The 20,059-nt window shown below is 37.2% G+C and overlaps 1 protein-coding gene across 2 annotated transcripts in view; it reads left to right on the plus strand.

Annotated features, from left to right (window-relative positions):
- CDS1 (CDP-diacylglycerol synthase 1) overlaps positions 1-20,059 on the plus strand; it is an 85,611-nt gene that overhangs the window by 49,946 nt on the left and 15,606 nt on the right. The window contains exons 6-11 of one of the 2 annotated variants that reach the window (XM_057725824.1): positions 7,379-7,437; positions 9,186-9,268; positions 11,083-11,170; positions 14,209-14,277; positions 17,056-17,208; positions 18,822-18,941. In XM_057725824.1, the coding sequence (XP_057581807.1) occupies positions 7,379-7,437; positions 9,186-9,268; positions 11,083-11,170; positions 14,209-14,277; positions 17,056-17,208; positions 18,822-18,941 (572 nt within the window). The remainder of the gene's footprint in view (positions 1-7,378; positions 7,438-9,185; positions 9,269-11,082; positions 11,171-14,208; positions 14,278-17,055; positions 17,209-18,821; positions 18,942-20,059) is intronic. The other variant, XM_057725825.1, reaches the window with a different exon arrangement.

Raw genomic sequence — 20,059 nt, forward strand, 5'->3', positions numbered from 1 at the left:
GATGTAGCTTACCACTTGCTCTTTTATAGAGTCATGGAGGCTCATTGAAAGTCATCAGTGTTGTTCTTCTAAAACATTTGAGTGCTTTCCGAGTGCCAGTACTGTGCGTGGTGCTAAGGATACGGAGGAAAATAGGCCAGTTGCAAGGCCAGGGTCTTGCAACTGCTGAGACATGTGTCCCCTAGTTCATTTCTGGAATGTGAACAAGGACCTCTAAGAGCATGAAGAAGGGAAGGAGGGGCTTGCTTTGCTGGGGTAGAAGGCCATAGAAGACCTTGGAAAAGAGATGACTTGTCGTGAAAAGCAAAGAACAAGCCAGGTGTTTGCCAGGTGGACAGTGGGACAGGGCATTCCAGGTAGAGGAAACAGCTGTGCAGTCTTTAGAATGAGAGAGGATGGCATGTTTGGGACCATGAAGGTTGCAGAGGTAGGCCCGAGCCCCATCTTGAGAAGCTTTGTGTATTGTGGGCAGAGTTTGGGCTTTATCCCTGGGAAACCACTGGAGGATTTTAAGCTAAGAGATGATATAACCAGATTTGTAATTAAATGAACGATGAGTTGGGAGACGTTAATAGAGTAACAAGATAGGAAACTGTTGCTCTGATTCATACTAAATATAATGTAGGCCTGGCGTGAGGTTTATATTAAGTCTTAAGAGGGTTATAAATTTTAAATAATTCTGGGACTTCCCTGGTGATCCAGTGGTTAAAACTCTGAGCTTCCACTGCAAGGAGTGGGGGTTTGATCCCTGGTCAGGCACTGAGATCCTGCATGCCGCATGGCGTGGTGAGAAAATTTTTTTAAAAATTTAAAATACTATAGGCTGATCTTAGAAACCAATTGCTGTTTATGATAGTCTATTAAAAATTGCTTTTGCATCCAAAATTTCTGGCTTAGAATGTACTTTTTGTTGAGATAATTATGTTTCCATGCAGTTGTAAGAAATAATAGAGAATCCCTTATGCACTTTGCTTAGTTTCCACCAGTGGTAATATTTTGAAAAATTACAGTGTGAGATCACACAAGGATATTGACATAATTACAGTCTTACAAGTGTTTTTTTAAAATAAATTTATTTATTTTTATTGGCTGCGTTGTGTCTCCGTTGCTACACACAGGCTTTCTCTAGTTGTAGCGAGCGGGGGCTACTCTTCATTGTGGTGCTTGGGCTCCTCATTGCGATGGCTTCTCGTTGCAGAGCACGGGCTCTAGGCACGTGGGCTTCAGTAGTTGCAGCACATGTGCTTGATAGTTGTGGTGCACGGGCTTAGTTGCTCCGTGGCAGGTGATATCTTCCTGGGGCAGGGATCGACCCGTGTCCCCTGTGTTGGCAGGCGGATTCTTAACCACTGTGCCACTTAGGAAGTCCCACAAATGTATTTTTAAAACACAACTTTTTAAAAATAAATTATTGATTGATTATTTTTGGCAGCGTTGGGTCTTTGTTGCTGTGCAAGGGCTTTCTCTAGTTGTGGTGAGCGGAGGGTAGTCTTCATTGCGGTGCGCCAGTATCTCATTGCTGTGGCTTCTCTTGTTGCAAGCATGGGCTCTAAGTGTGCGGGCTTCAGTAGTTGCAGTGTGTGGGCTCAGTAGTTGTAGCGTATGGGCTTAGTTGCTCCGCGGCATGTGGGATCTTCCTGGAGCAGGGGTTGAACCCATGTCCCCTGCATTGGCAGGCAGATTCTTAACCACTGCGCCACCAAGGAAGCCCCTACAATTTTTTTTCTGGAGCATAGTTGATTTATAATGTTGTTAGTTTCTGGTATACATCAAAGTGATTCATGTATATATATATTTTTGTGTGTCCTTTTCCATTTTGGTTTATTACAGGGTATTGAATATAGTTCCCTGCGCTATATACAGTTGGCACTTGTTGTTTATCTATTTTATATGTAGTGGGTTGTATCTGTGAGCCCCCAAATCTTAATTTATCCCTTCCCCACCCCCTTTCCTCTTTGGTAACGGTAAGTTTGTTTTCTGTCTTTGAGTCTGTTTCTGTAAAACACAACTTTATAGTAAGCTAGGAGCTACTGAGTTAAGAGATGAAACTTCCAATAGAAATTATGTGTAGTATTCTATATCTGTTGATCATTTTACATGTGTCCTAAATATGGTCCTATTAAAGGACCGTAAGCACCCACTTTGTGTTTCTCTTGTTTTTTTGATTCCCAGTGCTTAGCATAGGGTCTGGCATTTAGGTTTGCACTACACACTTACTGTATGAATGATCAAGAGGCTGAGAACATGCACATCCACACACAGTGCTTTTTAGAGATTTTTTTTTTTCAGCGTCAGTGTTTTGGTTGCTGGGTCTTAACACCTTACCTTGATTCTTGAAGAGATTAGCAACATTCATGAGCTTAGTCTAGCAAGGGAAGTTAGACTTTAAAACAGGAGTGAGGAAATAGAAAGTGTGGTCTGTTGAGATATTTGTACCTTTCTCTCAAACTATGCTGTGAAAAATCTCTGGAATTCTCCTCGTTAAACAACATTCCAAGGGTCCTGTCTGAATTTTAGTTCTGCAGTGGTCAAATGACTTCTATAGGACTTAGCAGACTTAAAAAGCAGAGGCAACACAAGCTCTTTCACTGACATAGAATTTTATTAAAATAAAATTTACATATATCCAGGTCTGACATGCTCACCAAGACCCACCACATTAAATGCCTTGTTTAATATCATACCAGATGACTCACTGACTGACTAGGACCTGGAAGTCATTTTGACACTTAGATAATTTTGTTGTAAAATGAATTTGACTGATAGCAAAAAGAAAATCATAGGAACAATATTTTCTCTAGAGTCTAGATATATTTTAAAAAGATTTTGGTGGTTTGGATTTGGGGCTCTTTAGAAACCAGAGCAACCATGTGATTATATGTTTAGTAATGATGGATGAATAAGCTTAAGATATTGGACTCTTAATATCATCACCTTAAGATCTCTTTAGCCAACCAGTGATAGGCATATTAAAGGCATATTAAGTTTAGTGGGTGGTTTTTTTTGCTTGTGTTTGTGCATGGATAACTATTTTGACTTCTTTCAAAAAACCCTTAAGGAGAAATTAAGACTCGAATATAATACTTTGAATTAGAAAAATCAAGGGACATAAAAGACTAAATTATAGCTGAAATTAATGCATGATTAAAAATTTTTTCCAAACTTCCTGAATATCTCTTATCTCAAAGGATGTTGATGAGATCTTTGAAAGATGTCACAAATAACTATTCATAAAGGACTGCATCTCCAAGACCACTTACAATTTTTAAATTATCATTGCAGCACTATTTACAATAGCCAGGACATGGAAGCAACCTAAATGCCCATCAACAGATGCATGGAAAGAGAAGATGTGGCACATATATACAATGGAATATTACTCAGCCATAAAAAGGGATGAAATTGAGTTATTTGTACTGAGGTAGATGGACCTAGAGTCTGTCATACAGAGTGAAATAAGCCAGAAAGAGAAGAACAAATACCGTATGCTAACTTATATATATGGAATCTAAAAAAATGGTACTGATGAACCCAGTGACAGGGCAGGAATAAAGATGCAGATGTAGGGAATGGACTTGAGGCATGGGGTAGGGGGTGAAGGGGAAGCTGGGACAAAGTGAGAGAGTAACACTGACATATATACACAACCGAATATAAAATAGCTAGTGGAAAGGTGCTGCATAACACAGGGAAATCAACTCGATGATGGGTGATGACTTAGAGGGGTGGGATAGGGAGGATGGGAAGGAGTCATGGGAGGGAGGGGATGTGTGGGTATATGTATAAATACAGCTGATTCACTTTGTTGTACTGCAGAAACTGGCACAACAGTGTAAAGCAATTATACTCCAATAAAGAGCTTCTTAAAAAAAAGAAAAAACAAATAGAATCTGTACACATATCAGTCTGGTTCTGTACCTTAAACTCACCATGCAGATTAAGAGAAAACTTTTCTCTCTTTTACCTAATATAATAGTTTGTGTGAATTTCTACAACACATGTTCAAACTTCTTTTAAACAACTCAGTTGTATTCTAGTGTCAGAGTGTGGGCACAGGTAATGCAGTGTGCTTCTGAGTTTGTTGAACATGATGTTTGAAACATTTCAGTTTTGATTAGTTAGGCAAGTGTAGTGAAAAATCCAGCCACGTGAAAGAGTAAGCGGTGAGTCAGTAAGCTCCAGTATTTAATTCTGCGTCCATCTTAATTTGTGTTTTGAGTTAAGGACTGCATGTGTTTTACTGAATTGGTTAATGACCAATAAGAAATTTTTAAAAAACTTTATCATTTCTTTATATTTTCTGTCTCTTCAACTAGATTATGAACTCCTTGAGTGGAATGACTATCTTATCCATATTTTCTGTCTTGTGGCTGGTGCATCTTAAGTGTTCAATAAATATTTTTCTATTGTCCATTTTTCCTGAAATTTCCTCTATCCCATCTTTTGGACTTTTCAGTGTCCTTTTTTCCCCTTCACTCCTCCTGACTCCTTTAGAAATCTCGTTCTTTTGGAATATACCTCGCTTTAGTCTACCGGGTACCTGGATCTCGCTAACCACCTGGGACCTCCTTGATACTGGGCAACAGGATATACACATCTTTGCATGGATAGCACCAGGCACAGTGCTGTGTATATAAATGGTGATTAGTAAGTGTAACTAAACATAATTATGTATCAAGAACTGTATGTTAGGAAGCTTTGTCAATGAATACTTTTATTTATAATAGTGTAACAAATCCTATGATTTTATTTTATTTTTTAAAGTTTTTATTGGAGTACAGTTGCTTTACAATACTGTTAGTTTATACTGTACAGCAAAGTGAATCAGCTATACGTATATATATATCCCCTCTTTTTTGGATTTCCTTCTCACTTAGGTCACCACAGAGCACTGAGTAGAGTTCCCTGTGCTATACAGTAGGTTCTCATTAGTTATCTATTTTATCCATAGTATCAGTAGTATATATCTATATATATGTGAATCCCAATCTCCCAATTCATCCCACCCCCCTCTTCCCCTTTGGTATCCATACATTTGTTCTCTACGTCTGTGTCTCTGTTCCTGCTTTGTAAATAAGATCATTTATACCAATTTTTTCAGATTCCACATATATGCGTTAATATATGATATTTGTTTTTCTTTTTCTGACTTACTTCACTCTGTAAGTGGAAATATAACCGTACAAAAATGTTCTTTGTTAATTGGGGGAAAAGTAAAACTATGGATCTAAACGTATAAAGTGATCCTTTCCACAGATTTATTGAATTATAGCGTGTATATATTTTTATGCATTTAAACATGAAATATACGTGTAGCTAGATGGTTGTGAAAGGAAAAGTAAATTTATGTGTTTCTTTTTTGGATTCTCTTTCTTTGAAAAGAATATTTAACCTTAGATATGCTAGGAAAACACTTTACATCCTTCTCTTCCAAGTTCAGAGAACTGTATTATTTTATTGTATCCAGGAGTCAGATAATTACATCCTTTATTAGAGCACCCTAAAAAGCTGCATTGTTACTGGTTGATTTCACAGTGAAATTGGATCAGGTAAAAGTGAGTTGCCAAGTCATCATTAGGAAACTATTGAATGAGTCTGCTGGTAATTTTGTTTGAAGAAATGCTTAAGGGTGAACGGTATTATATAATTTCAAGGAAAAGAAAAACCATACATGTTGGACTAGTATTTGTGAGGAGATAATTCATAGTTTATGAAGTTAAGACGTTCCCGAGGCTGTGCTGGGAGAGCAGAGGGGTCTGTTTGGACAGAAGGGCAGCTTCCAGAGTGTCTGTCTTGCCTCTGCTTTGCTCTTACCCCATTAGCCTCTGAACCAGGTCCAGTCCACATTCGCCTTTAACCATGGACCCGTGGCGTAAAGCAGCATGCACATTTCATTACTACTTAAGCCACAAAATAAATCTACCTGCTACTGAAGAAAAATTTAAAAGCAGTGATTTTTAAAGAGGTCTTTTATGCAACTGGTGATTCCAATACCATGAAATCCATGTTTTAATCCCCTCCCCCCACGCTGCTTCCTTTCTTTTTCTCAAGAAGGTGACATATGGTTGTCAGTTTGCCTCTACTCAGAAAATGTTTCCATATTTCTTTTCTCAGTTCAACCAGTCAGATTCTATAGGTGACAAATAGGAGATGAGGTAGGGTCTGGGAGCCAGGATGCATTCCCTTCCTTTTTCATAATGCTTTGAGCTGACATTGCAAATTGGTCATCAGAAAATAGCTGCAGGCAGCTGCTGTTTGATTCTTTGCTCTAGTCAGAGCAGTATCAATCTTGCTTACTCTAGTAGGTGGAGTTGCCGTGGTAAGTACAACTTGGATATACAAAGTCTAGTATTTATTTCATATGGGATAGATTAGGTGAAGTTCGTTTTCTATCTCAGAGAACCCAGTCTCTAAAGATATTGCAGAATAGAATGTTTAGCTGAAATTAAACTTGGCTTATGCGTTTCTGATATCTACTTATGTAAAAGAAAAATTTATCCTTGAATTTTACTGATATATTGGGCAAAAAGTGCTTCATATTGCCCCCCATGATTTAGTATATGATTATTAGATTTCATTAGGTAAATTTTTTAAAAATTTTTATGATAAAAATTTTGTAGGACATAAACAGGAATATAAATACCATTTGTACGTTGCAAAATCATTGAGTATTAGGTTTTACTGTAATTACTATCACGTGGATCTGAGAAATTTCAGCTCACTCTTAACCTGAATGTTGCTAATGATAGTTTATGGAGCCACATGATTCTTGAGGGTCATTAGGACTCAGGGGGTTACTCTTTTCTAGCCTCGTGATCCTCAGTCCTTTGTGCATTTTTCTTCATCTGTAAAATGGAGATAATAATAGTTACCTGCATCATAGGAATGTTGGAAGGGTTAAATGAGTTCATACTTGTAAAATGCTTAGACATGAGCCTGGAACATGGTATGTGTTCAGTAGGTGTTAGCTGCCATAATAATTATTATTAATTTTTATATTATGTAGAGATTGAAACATCTACACATATATTTGATGGATTGATATAGCAAATAAATTTTAGTGAACTGAAATTCAGGATCTGTTTTTCCATGTCCACACATTAGCAAGGGACTAATTCACTTAATTAATGCAGGAAATATTTATTGAATTTGTGCTGTGGACTGTATTAGGCGTTTTGGCGAATACAGGATCACTTCCATCAAGGAACTTTTACTTAAAATGCTTAATGTAAGAGTAGGTGATGGGAGAAATAGCATACGAGTGAGTAGCTGAAGTATAGCTAGGTGTGGTATATAAATTTGGCTTATATGAGCTCAGTGAATCTTAAACTTTGAAACACAGTATACAACAAGCACACATTTTTTTGTTCTTGAACAGGTTTCTGCATGTTTGTGCTGAGCTTGGTGAAGAAACATTATCGTCTGCAGTTTTATATGGTGTGTATTAACCATTATTCTTTAGTCACTATATTTAATAAAAACCTTCACCTTTATTTTTTTTCTGTGGTGAGAAGATATAATCTAATCTGCTGATTGCCTAATTGTGAGGAATATTTGAATTGTGGATGAATTTTATTATATATAAAAAGTTGAAGTTGAAAATTTTTTGAGGATTTAAAAATTTTAACTGTTCCCAAAGTTTCCTAAAACCTTTTTCTTTGAATATTTTCAAAGGCTAGAAATTAAAATCAAGTATTTAGATTCCCTAAATTTGTAGAAATTTGAGGTGTTTCCATAGCCTCCTTAACAGTAAGTCTCAGAAACATCTACCGTTTTTTTGTATGGAAAGTAGCTATGTTTACTTGCTCTTAGCCTGGGCATGAGGGGAACAGAGCTTACATTTTCTTGGTAGCTATGGTTAGTTATACAGTCACATGATTCTTTTTGGCCAAAGATATTTCATTCAGCGTATAATGGAACAGTGTTCAGTGTTTTATGAAGTTTTATCACTGTACATGATGACCTTCTCTTATTTCCTTAAAAGGTAGCTAATTATAAGACTGTAAAATGCAAAATGTAGTATTTAGATCTGTGAATTCGTGTATCAGTAAGGCTTGTTTTGGATTTGGGGTATATTTCCTATTCTTCATGCTTTGCTTTTCTCCATTAAGACATCCTGCTGAGCACCATTATTGGAAACTGTAGTATTTCTTACATTTCTGATTTCTGGGGATCTTGAGAGGGAAGAGTAAAATTCTCAGTGAAAATCTAGAACCCATCAAGACAAATTAGAAATAATGGAATCTGCTGTGAAAATATAAACGGTGCCTACTGGAAAAAATCACTTATGCATTTTGAAGCAATCAGGGTAAAAGAGAAGTTTGTTTAAGCAGATGAAGGATTGTTTAATAGAAGGATTGTTTAAGAGAAGGATTGCTTAAGCAGATGAAAATTAAAATTTATATATATAATATATTGTTTGCTGAAATGGAAAATAGATTTATTATGAATAAATCAAAATCCTAAGAATTTCAGTCATTTTATAACTTCCAGTAAAAATTATGAGACTAATATATAGAAATATTAGTGCATTTTGTTCATAGTCTACTCATACTAATGATGCTAAAGGTAGCTAAAGTGGCCATTTCTCAGGCCAGATGAAATTGATGAAACACAGAGGGCTTTGAAAATTTGAAGAGGAATACTGTCATTGAACAGAGCTGTGAAGATCAACTTTCAAGTATGAAAATATTGAGTATAAGAGCAATTGATCCCTGCTGGTTTGAATCATTTAAAGTTAGAAATAACTGTGGGAAAATGTTACCATAGTGAACTCAGAGAAAAAATCATTTTTAGCATTTCTAGTAACTAGAGAATGGAGTCAGAGTAAAATTTTAGTTCCTGTCTAAATGCCATAGTAACACCATAAACTTCTCATTATCATTTTAATCTCATGATTCAAGATTATGGTTTATTTAATATGTCTTTTTAAACTTAGTGTATCTTGGTATTATTAGCATGTCATCTGTGTATAAACTAAGGTTACTTTGTTAAATGTTTTCATGGTTTTCAGGTTGCAGTAGGCACCAAAATGAATATAATTTACTAACACCATTTATTTTGTATGACCCTGTCTTAAGAAATTTGACCAATAGTCATGTTAGAAATTTGTGTTTCAAAATTGCTTCGTGGGCTGCGCTGATCCATTGTGTTCACTAATTGTTGTATTGTTGGGCTATTAACAGTTCGCATGGACTCATGTCACTTTACTGATCACAGTTACTCAGTCACATCTTGTCATCCAAAATCTGTTTGAAGGCATGATATGGTAAGGGGACAGTATTATGCTACTTTATATTTATGTCGTGGCACTTTTAAAGCTCTCTTACATTGGACAGTGTCTTACAGATCTCTACTAAAATGTACTATTTGCTGTTGCTCTATTCCGTTAAAATAGCTTACTGAATTTTGCTTACTATTTGACAACTGAAAACAAATGCTTGTTAACAACTGGAAAACGTCCTTATTCAGGTTTCAAATAAAATGCAGAAAGTCCTTATAAAAGCTCCAAACAATTAATTACTTTTTCAGGTGTTACTACACCTTAATATGACTTTTTTTTGTTTGTTTTTTTAAACAAAGAATTGAGTTTAAAAAAGAATGTATTGTTTATGTGGGATGCAAAAAGAATGGGAAAGTTTGCTTTTCAGCAAACAATTTGCTGGCAATGCATTTTCTCTAGGTGAAGGTTGGGTAAGTTCTACTCTGCCTTTATATAGGAGTAGGTGTCCAGGTTTTGGGTATTTGGAGCTACTTGCTGTATAAGCAGTGGGTTGCAGATTCAGAAAGCATTTCATTCGTTAAAAATTAGCTTAAATTATAACAATTATTATTTTTAACAATTATTAATAAAAAATGAGTGGAGAAAAACTTAAGATTTTAAGAAATTTGACCATATTTTCTCCACATCCTTTTAAAATACAGTAATTGAAATCTTTTATAATTGATGAGTTTATTCAAGATAAATTTGTTCCCTTGACAGGTTCGTGGTTTTTTTTTTAACCAAGATATGTCTGTGTGTGTAAATAATTGGAATCATTTTAAGATTGTCTTCCATATACAAACTTTTCGTTGATGGGAGGCAGTTACTGAAATTAGTAAGTTCTGAACAGTTAGTAGGGTTTAATGCAACTATAGGCTAAGACAGAATTAAAATTGATAATTTTTCCTGAAAGAATTTGCATTAAGAGCTTGGTATAGGTTTATCAGATTATACTCTGTCTGAACAAATGACTCATTTCTATTTCGAAAGGCTTCTTTTAAAAAATTCTTTATACTATTGCAACTTGTTCCTGTTGACTGAAAAAAAATGCATGATGTGAGAGTTGTGAGTTAAATTTTATTTGGAGCCAAATGAGGACTATAGCCTGGGAGACAGCCTCTCAGATAGCTCTGAGGAACTGCTCCAAAGAGGTCGGAGGGGAGGTCAGTCATACGGGATTTTAGTGAAGGGGGATGCGTGCCGTCAAGCGCACATCTTGGCAGAAGGCTTCTGCTGGTCACGAGGAGCAGATGTCTCCGTTAATGATTTCAGCACTTTTCTAGAGATGAGAAGATGCAAGAAACTGGGCTCATGAAATCTTCTCCTAAAAACTATTTAACTCTCTGAAGGCCTGTTCTGCCAGTTTTTTCCCACAGCACAGAGTGCTTCATTCTTGATCTCCGCCCTGAACTCCTTTCAGGGTGTGCTGAAGGTCAGCGACTGCAGTGGCCAGTGACCTAATCCTTTCAGAGCCAGATGGCAAGTGACCGTTTTTAGTTGGCATTCCTCATAAAACTGAAAATTGAAAGTCCATAATTATAGAAATTGATCATTTAATTTTAAAATAAGTTGATTATGGAATATTTTCATTAGCAGTATTCTTCTAGTATGTTTATAGATTTTGCTCTGCTTAATTGCTAAATGGGCAAATTTGATTGGTATTTATTGTGTCAGTCTTGGAGCGCGTGTTATGTTCTGGGCTAGGCTGCAGTGTAATCCAAAGTGTTATTGCATTGGTTCATTATGAGTCATAACCTGTGTAAATATTTGCTACTTAATCAAGGACTTTTTTCTGCCCTTTTTTTTTTTTTTTTTTTAAGGTTCCTTGTTCCAATATCAAGTGTTATTTGCAATGACATAACTGCTTACCTTTTTGGATTTTTTTTTGGAAGAACTCCGTTGATTAAGGTAATGAAAAAACACCACAAGCAAACCGTGATCATAATCTAAAAGATTAGCCACTGGAGAACATTCCTAACAATTTGCTGCTGTGGCCCATTTTTGATTTCCAAGGTGCTCTGATTTTCCTTAGCAGCCCTCAGCAGCCACAGTGTAGAGGGCAGTGATCTGTATTTCCCAGTGATTCCATCTGGGTTCTTCATCACATACTCTCTTGGCTCCTAGGTCATTTATCCTTTCCCGTGAAGGCTCATGTCATCTTTCCGCTGGTTTCTTTCCCTTGGCTGTTATGCGGTTCTTTATTCTGCTTTCCAGCAACCCTCTAAACTGGCCTGTCCTTGACTCTGCTTTCCCCTCAAGGCATCTCATTTATCTCCTCCTTTACCAAATTGTTTGAGAGTGTATATGATACCATCATCACATACTCATGTCCATTGTAAGACTTTTATACCCAAGTTCATTTCAAAAAAATTTTTTGAGGTCCTACAAGAAAACACTGATGAATGATGCAGCTCATAAGGAAAAGTGAAGATAAAGGACAGGAAAATACACATGAGGAGACCATGCTGTTTTGCCTTAGATTTCATTCTGTTTACAGTCAGTGGAGGCAAAGAAGGAAGTGAAGTAATTTACACAGTTCCCATCTTGAGGAAGAAAGAGCGAAGTCAACTCCTCGTGGAAAAACAGAACTTTTTCTAGAACTGATTTCCTTAAAAAATAAAAATAAAAAAGCTTTCCATGGTGGGGCTTTATGTAGGATTCACTCAGTTCATATATTGGGCAGAGTCTTTTATAACATTCCCACAAATGCATTAATTGGTTATTTTGAGGTAATTACATGAAGGCATTTATGGAGGGACTGAGACAGTTGTTCAGATAGAAAACCTGTTTGTTCAGAGCGATGTAAGGATAGTTTATCATTTCCAGAGGAGTGCGTGGACTGCCTGTCCTTCAAAAACACTTTCCTTAAATTCTTCCCCACGTGGGAGTCCAGCACACAGCATCAAGGTGAGCTGTAGGGATACTGACCAGGAAACTATATACATTTCTAAAGTTTCTAAAGCTACTTCAGCACAAAAGCAAGTGGTGAAGTAGTCTTTACACCAGCTGAGAAGCTGTTGGCTTAGGAGCCCTCAGAGGCTGTAGAAGAATCTCCACTGTCTGATTTTGAACATCAATTTGTAGTGAATTACCACACTGAATTAGTTGTATAATATACCCAGATGTAATGAAGCAAGTTAACCCTTAAATCAATATGATATGTCAATTTAATTTGATGAACTATCTTTAAAATAATCACCTGGCACTTCTGAATTTGAGTCAACTTCTAGTTCATGACAATAATACTGAATTATCCTAGGAGCCAGTGTATATCAGTCAGTTCTCTATGGCGGAATTGTCAGATTGGTCAAGAAGGGCTTTGCACTTCATAAACTTCAGGACGAGATCGCATGTCGTTAGCACATCACCCATTTCTATCTCAGAAACTTCCCTCTGATATTTATTTGGCTTCTGTCCTCATTGATCCACTGAAAGAATTATTACAGAGGCCCTCAGTGATCTCCTGATAATCGTAGCCCTGTACTGAGTCCTTATCTTACAGAGCGCCTCAGGCACTGGGCACTGTCCTCTCCTGCCCCCGCTTCACCAGGTTCTAGACTCACCTCCAGATTTCTCTCCCTGAATGCTCCATGGACTAATAAACAGTAGCCAGAATCTGAAACAGACAGTATCTATTCTCAGAGGCCGAGTATGTTTCTTTCTTCATGGAGAAAGACGTATGTTGTGACCAGAGGAGGGAGGATATGTGCATACTTGTGGGGCAAATACTGTACCTAGAGCTGTGGGGAGAGAGGTCTGTTGTAAGCATGGCATTTGGGAATGTATGAAAACCCAGGGTGCTGCAGTGTCCATGTCTTGTTATAGTCATTTTATTTTTGATCAGTAGTAGGTGAACACAGACCATGTATACTTTTTAAAAAAATCTTTATTGGAGTATAATTGCTTTACAGTAACTATTGTGTTAGTTTCTGCTGTACAACAAAGTGAGTCAGATATATGTGTATATATATCCCCATATCCCCTCCCGCATGAGCCCCCCTCCCAGCCTCCCTATCCCACCCCTTTAGGTCTTCACAGAGCATCAAGCCGATCTCCCTGTGTTCTGCAGCAGCTTCCCAGTAGCTAAAAAACTAAAAATAGAGCTACCCATATGATCCAGCAATCCCACTACTGGGCATATACCCAGAGAAATCCATAATTCTACAAGATACATGTACCACAGTGTTCATTGCAGCATTATTTACAGTAGACAGGACATGGAAGCAACCTAAGTGTCCATTGACAGATGAATGGATAAAGACGTGGCACATATACACAGTGGAATATTCTTCAGCCATAAAAAGGAATGAAATTGAGCTATCTGTAGTGAGGTGGATGGCCCTAGAGTCTGTCATACAGAGTGAAGTAAATCAGAAAGAGAAAAACAAATACCATATGCTAACTCATATATGGAATCTAGAAAAATGGTACTGATGAACCTAGTGGCAGGGCAGGAATAGAGATGCAGAACAAAATGAACTTGAAGACACGGGGGGTGGGGGGTTGGGGGGGCTGCGGGGAAGGTGGGGGGAAGCTGGAACAGAGTGAGAGAGTAGCATTGACATACACACAAGACCACGTATACTTAGAATGAATACGTCATCCTTATTACATTATTCTGGGTGTTTATATAAGCATAAACATCATGGGACAATTATTTCAGCATAGAGTACAGTCCTCTGAGTGAGAAAACAAATTGAGGCTATTTACAGAAACAGATATTCACGATATGTCAGATGTCTGAAAGCCTTATATATGTTAGACTCTACTAGAGGGATCTGCACAAATAAATCTTAATCATGGACTGAAGGAAAAAGGGTTGCAAAGCCTTTCCAGTAAGGAAAAAAGGTGAGTTGTACAAGGTACTATGGGAGTTCATGGAACATATGTATCTATGTGTTTTGTGAGGGCAGTAACTGTTTCTAATTTTATTTGGCCTTTTTCAGTTGTCTCCTAAAAAGACTTGGGAAGGATTCATTGGTGGTTTCTTTTCCACCGTCATCTTTGGATTCATTGTGAGTTTTACTAGCATTTTTATTTTATTTATATTTTGAAAAGTGGTAGCAAGTTTGTTAGCCTTTCGTCTTTTCTAAAAATATTAAACCACAAAATGATAATAATGTATTCACGGAAGCCCACGACACAGAATCCACAGGCATACCTCAGAGATGTTGCAGCCTCGGCTCCAGGCCACCACAATAAAGCAAATATTGTGGTCAAACAAGTCGCATGAACATTTTGGTTTCCCAGTGCGTATAAAAGTTACATTTACATTATAATGTAGTCTAGTAAGTGTATACTAGATTATGTCTAAAAAAGCAATACACATACCTTAATTTTAAATATTTTATGGCTAAAGAATGCTAACCATCACCCGAGCCTTCAGTGAGTCATAATCTTTTTACGGGTGGGGGGTCTTGTCCCAGTGTTGATGCTGCTGACTGATCACGGTGGTGGTTGCTGAAGGTTGGGGTGGCTGTGGCAGTCTCTTAAAATAAGACAACAGTGAAGTCTGCCACATTGATCATCTCTTCTTTCATGAATGATTTCTCTGTAGCAGGCAATGCTGTTTGATAGCATTTTACCCTACCCAGTAGAACTTCTTTCAGAATTGGAGTCCGTCTTCTCAAACCCTTCTGCTGCTTTATCGACTAGGTGTATTTAATATTCTAAATCCTTTGCTGTCAGTTCAGTCTTCACAGCATCTTCACCAGGAATAGAGTTCATCTCAAGAAACCGCTTTATGACTCATTCATAAGAAGTAATTCCTCGTCCGTGAAAGTTTTATAATGAGAATTCAGCAGTTCATTCCCATCTTCAGGCTGCAGTTGTAATTCTCTTGTTATTTTACCACATCTGTTGTTACTTTCTCTACTGCAGTCTTGCAGTTGGAAAAATGGTGCCATTAGACTTGCTTGAGGTAGGGTTGCCACAAACCTTCCATTTGTAAAGAACAGTATCTGTGAAGCACAGTCAAGTGAGTGCAGTAAAACGAGGTGTCCCTGTGTTCTGTAGCCCAGTAGCGCTCATCCTGGCCGCCTGTCAGAACACCACCTGTGTCCCAGGCCTCTCCCGGGTCGCTCACCTCCCTCAGCTGATCGTCAGATACAGCGGGGCTTGCGGTCCGCTGTTGTGTTTTGGTGGTTTCCAACAGTTGTTCTGCCTCGTGGGGGACACAGGTACTGGGACGTGTGACGGCCTTAAGTAAAATCAGAGGTGCGAATGATATTGAAGTCTTCTGTCTCTCTAACACATGCCACCTGCTTGGCTTAGTGGGTGCTTACTGCTGTGAGCCCAGTTTACAGAAAAAGCTTGTTGAAAATAATCAGTGTTTACTTTTAGCTATGAATAATGGATATTGTTAATGTTTTAAAAATTAGTGTACAATTATGGAATTTAGGTTTTTATTGAAAGGTGTCTTGTGGGAATCAAAAACAGTACAGAAAAATGGCTGGATATAAGATAAATATACCAAAAAAATTACTGTCAGGAAGTTTAATTTTTTAAGAGTCTTGTCCCTAACAGTTCTAGAATACATTCTATAGCCAAATATAGAGTAACTAATAACAACATGGAGCTTTGAGAGGGAGCAAATATACAAATAAATAGAAATGAGCCAGGCTGGATGGGAAAACCATAATTCCTCTGTTTATCAGTGTAATTCATTCTCAGTGAAAATTCCAATAGAATTTAAAAAATTATTCCAGTGTTTATTTGGTAGAATATTGGTGAGATAATAATTGATGAATAGAATAATGAAAAGGGATCTGGTCCTGTCCAGTGTTTATACATTATGAAGCAGGGATTATTAGAATATTATTAAGTTAAATAATACTATAAGAACCTGGTATCATTAAAGACAATTTAGAAATACTACAAGAACAGCCACATCATTGGAAGACAGTCAAGAGCTATCCTATAGGAATGTAATGCATGACAAAATAATGAGGAAGGAGATTATATGTGTATATATTTAATAAGTAATTTTGAGGAAACTGGTTATTTGGAAGCAAAATCAATTTATATCCATTTCTAGTGTCATATTTGTACTTCTGTTAATCATTCTTGAGCAACATAATGGTGTGAGTGTCTGTAAAAGAAAGGAAATGAACTATTGTTTAGCAATTTAAATTTATAATGAGATATTTTGTTTTTTATGTATCTTCTTCTATGGCTGAGGACAGATAGTTTTAAAAATTGCAGTGATTAAAAAAAAAAATTGCAGTGTCGTGTCCAGGGAAAGAATAATTTAGTCAACATTTTCTGGGCTGGTTAAGAACTGTGGTGTTTTTTCACCTGTGCTATTTTCTTAGTAATTTGGAATCACTGTTTATTTTTTTTAATTGATGAAATTATTATAACCTTTATGCCAGAAACTTTAGTCCTCTACTCTCCCATACCTTTATAATTGTTAGCTTCTGCTGACATTGAATATGTGTTCTTAAAAAGAGTAAAATGTTGCTATAATGCTTGTTTAAATGTTCAGTTCGGCTTCTTTTTCTCTCTTTCCCCTTCCCTCTTTCTATCGTGGTCATACTGAGATTATAATCACATTGATTTCCAGAAACTTTTTGTTTCCTAATGGCTTTTAAAGTCTTTTATTGCATCAGTTATGGTCATTTGAAAATACATGGCAGAATGTGAATGCAAGGAAAATTTGGCATTCTGTTTCTGGCCTTTCTGACACATAACATATATACATGTAAAAATTATACATACACACACACACACACACACACACACAGACATATATTTTCATTCAATGTTTTGTGAACGCTTGCTTTGTTATTTAGGCTGCTTACGTGTTATCCAGATACCAGTACTTTGTGTGCCCAGTGGAATACCGAAGTGATGTAAACTCCTTCGTTACAGAATGTGAACCCTCAGAACTTTTCCAGCTTCAGAGTTATTCACTTCCTCCCTTTCTGAAGGCATTGTTGAGACGGGTAAGATAAGCATGCTTAGGGGTCCTTTCTCCTAAAGATTAAGCTTCATTTAAAAGCAGGATTAAGATTTTTACAAGAAACTGATTTCTGCAGAATTTTTAACTCAATACAGAAGTGGTTTCACTGTCTGCTTGGCATCAATCGAATATTCTGTCCCCTTGTGTTTCCCTTTCTTGAACATAAAGTGAATATTACTGTCACAAACCAGTTGTCTGTTAGAAACTTACTTGCCTAATGGTTTGAGTGCTGGTGGTAATTTATCTTGTATTTGTCTTGAAAACATTTTTTAATATCTCTTAGATTTCTACAAATCAAACATGTTATAATGAGTTTCATGTGTAACTGATAAATTGACTCAGTTTCAAACTTAATTAAAATTAAGCAGCTCAAAAATTCCTTGATTTTTAGGTGACTTTTACTATTTCTAAAAATCAGTTTTCCTTCCAAAAGCACACTGCTGCCATTTAAAGGCAACCATGAAGGATATTGACATGCTGTCCAGTAGATCCATGCTGATCTGTGCTACCATGACTAGTGGGTGGTTGGTTAAAGTGGGGAATTAAGTAATTGTGTGTGTGTGTGTGTGTACAACGTGAATGCATCTGAAACATTTAACTGTGTTTATTTTTATTTTTGGCCTTGAGGGATCTTAGTTCTCTGACCAGGAATTGAACCTGGGCCCTGGGAGTGAAAGCACAAAGTCCTAACCACTGGACCTCCAGGAAATTCCCTGAAACATTTAATTTTTAACTAAAGTTAATTTTTGAGAAGAAGGTTAACCAATAAATTATTTCTCTACTTGAATGCTCAATACATTGACTCCAAGAATTTTTTCAGTGTCCAAGCCATCTCTTATCTGCTATAAAACTCTGATACTGCTAATCTTCGATTGGGGCAAGGCCATTGCTTTGAGAACAGGTCCAAAGATTGGAGTTCTTAGTGATTTTTCTTAAACCACACCCGTTATGCACTCTCTACAGTTTGTAGTTTCAGTTTATTTCAAGTGGAGTAAAAACTAAGAATTTACAAAATAATTTGACTGTAGAATTCTTCTCAGTTTTTATGATTTCCTCCCCAAATCTCTCATAATTGTCTTGCTGATGCTGATTTTGGTAGTCTTTTTAAGCATTTTATTTTCAGGTGTTTCCATAGCATTTAACTTAATTTTAAGAGAAAGACCAACTTTTCCCTCATTTTGTCACATAAAATTAAAGTGAAATAAAATACAAATACAAAATGCACTGTATAACTACAAAAACAAAGTGCTACTGATAAAAAAAACAATTTCAGAAATTAACTGATTCTTGGTAAGCCTACAACCCAACTGATGTAGAAGTTTCTCGACAAATTAGAAAGTAGCCTATTGGATTTTAGCACACCAGGTGCTTTCAGTATGCTTACAGAGGAAATGGGGAGTGCTGGCTGAATAAGCAGAGGATGATAACAAGAGCTTACAACATTTGTTTTTTCCTATGATCTTGAAAGTTTGTGAAATTAACAAAAATATGGCATCTGCGTTGACTTATTGTTTATATCATGGCTCTTAGTTTGGGATGCTCAAATACATTTTTCATGCAGTTAGCCCCAACCCCTCCTTTTTTTTCCCTCTTTAGGAAACAGTGAGCTTGTATCCTTTCCAGATACACAGCATTGCTTTTTCCACATTTGCATCTTTGATTGGCCCATTCGGAGGCTTCTTTGCCAGCGGATTCAAAAGAGCTTTCAAAATCAAGGTGTGTGTTTAGATTCCTCATTACAGTGTTATAGAATATAATTAGAGAATGTAATAACAGTTGGAATTTGGTTCTCTCTTTGGTCTCCCACATTAAGCCCCTGGGCAAAAACTTTTCCACCCTATTTGTGTCAGCCTCACAGAGTATATTCTTTCTTGTTAGGTTTTGGTCGTGCCATGTTAATACATTTTAAAGTGTCATGTCACCCTTTTTTCCAGAAATGGCATGTGTCAGTGTTGGGACAGACACAGAATCTTGGTCCTTCAAGTGTTCATCCAAGAATCCAGCCATGAATTGTCTGAGTTTAGGGTCAGGTCACAGTCTCATGTGAAGGGATGTGCAAAAGTGCCTTTGGATATGTAACTGTCTATTCTGCTAGATCAGGCGTCAGCAAACTCTGTAAAGGGCCAAATCATACGTTAATAGTAGCAGAATTGCAAACTACTCAAGTCTAAAGTCTTCCACTGTAGTGTGAGAGCCGCATGGACAATATATCAGTGAATGGGTGTGGCTGGGTTTTAATAAAACTTGACTTACAAAAAACAGGCAGTGGGCTGGAATCGGTCTGTTGTTGATCCCTGTTCCAGATGCTTAAAGTTAGGCCTATGTTTTAAGTTAAATTCTCGTAAAGTGACATATATTTGGCCTATTACCTCAGCTCTCCTCACATGGCTTCACTGAGTTGAGACTGAATGTTGTGCCATTGGGAGTTAGAGGGTGGCTACTGAAGGTGGGGTGGTCAGGGTAGGCTTCTCTGAGGAGGTGAATTTAAGCAGGAATCTTGGCAAAGAAAGAGAATGAGTCCTGCAGAGAAATCAAAGGAAAGGGAGTTCCAGCAAGTGCAAAGGAGTAGAGGAGAGTAGCTGCTGGAGAGGGGAGAGGAACACTGTGGCCACGGTAGAGTGTAGGAGATTAGATAGCAGAGAGCGGTGGGGTCAGATCCCAGAGGCCAGGGAAGTAAATACATGAACTCAGTGAGCACTTGCAATGAGGAAGATACTACCTTAGGTGGAATGCGACATACAGACATGTACAAGATGTTGTCCCTGTTCTCAGGATGCTCACCACCTACTAGAGGAGATAATACACGTTCACAAAGGACCACAGCAATAGCTGTG

This window comes from Hippopotamus amphibius, chromosome 3 (assembly GCF_030028045.1).
Source record: "Hippopotamus amphibius kiboko isolate mHipAmp2 chromosome 3, mHipAmp2.hap2, whole genome shotgun sequence".
Lineage (NCBI taxonomy): Eukaryota > Metazoa > Chordata > Mammalia > Artiodactyla > Hippopotamidae > Hippopotamus > Hippopotamus amphibius.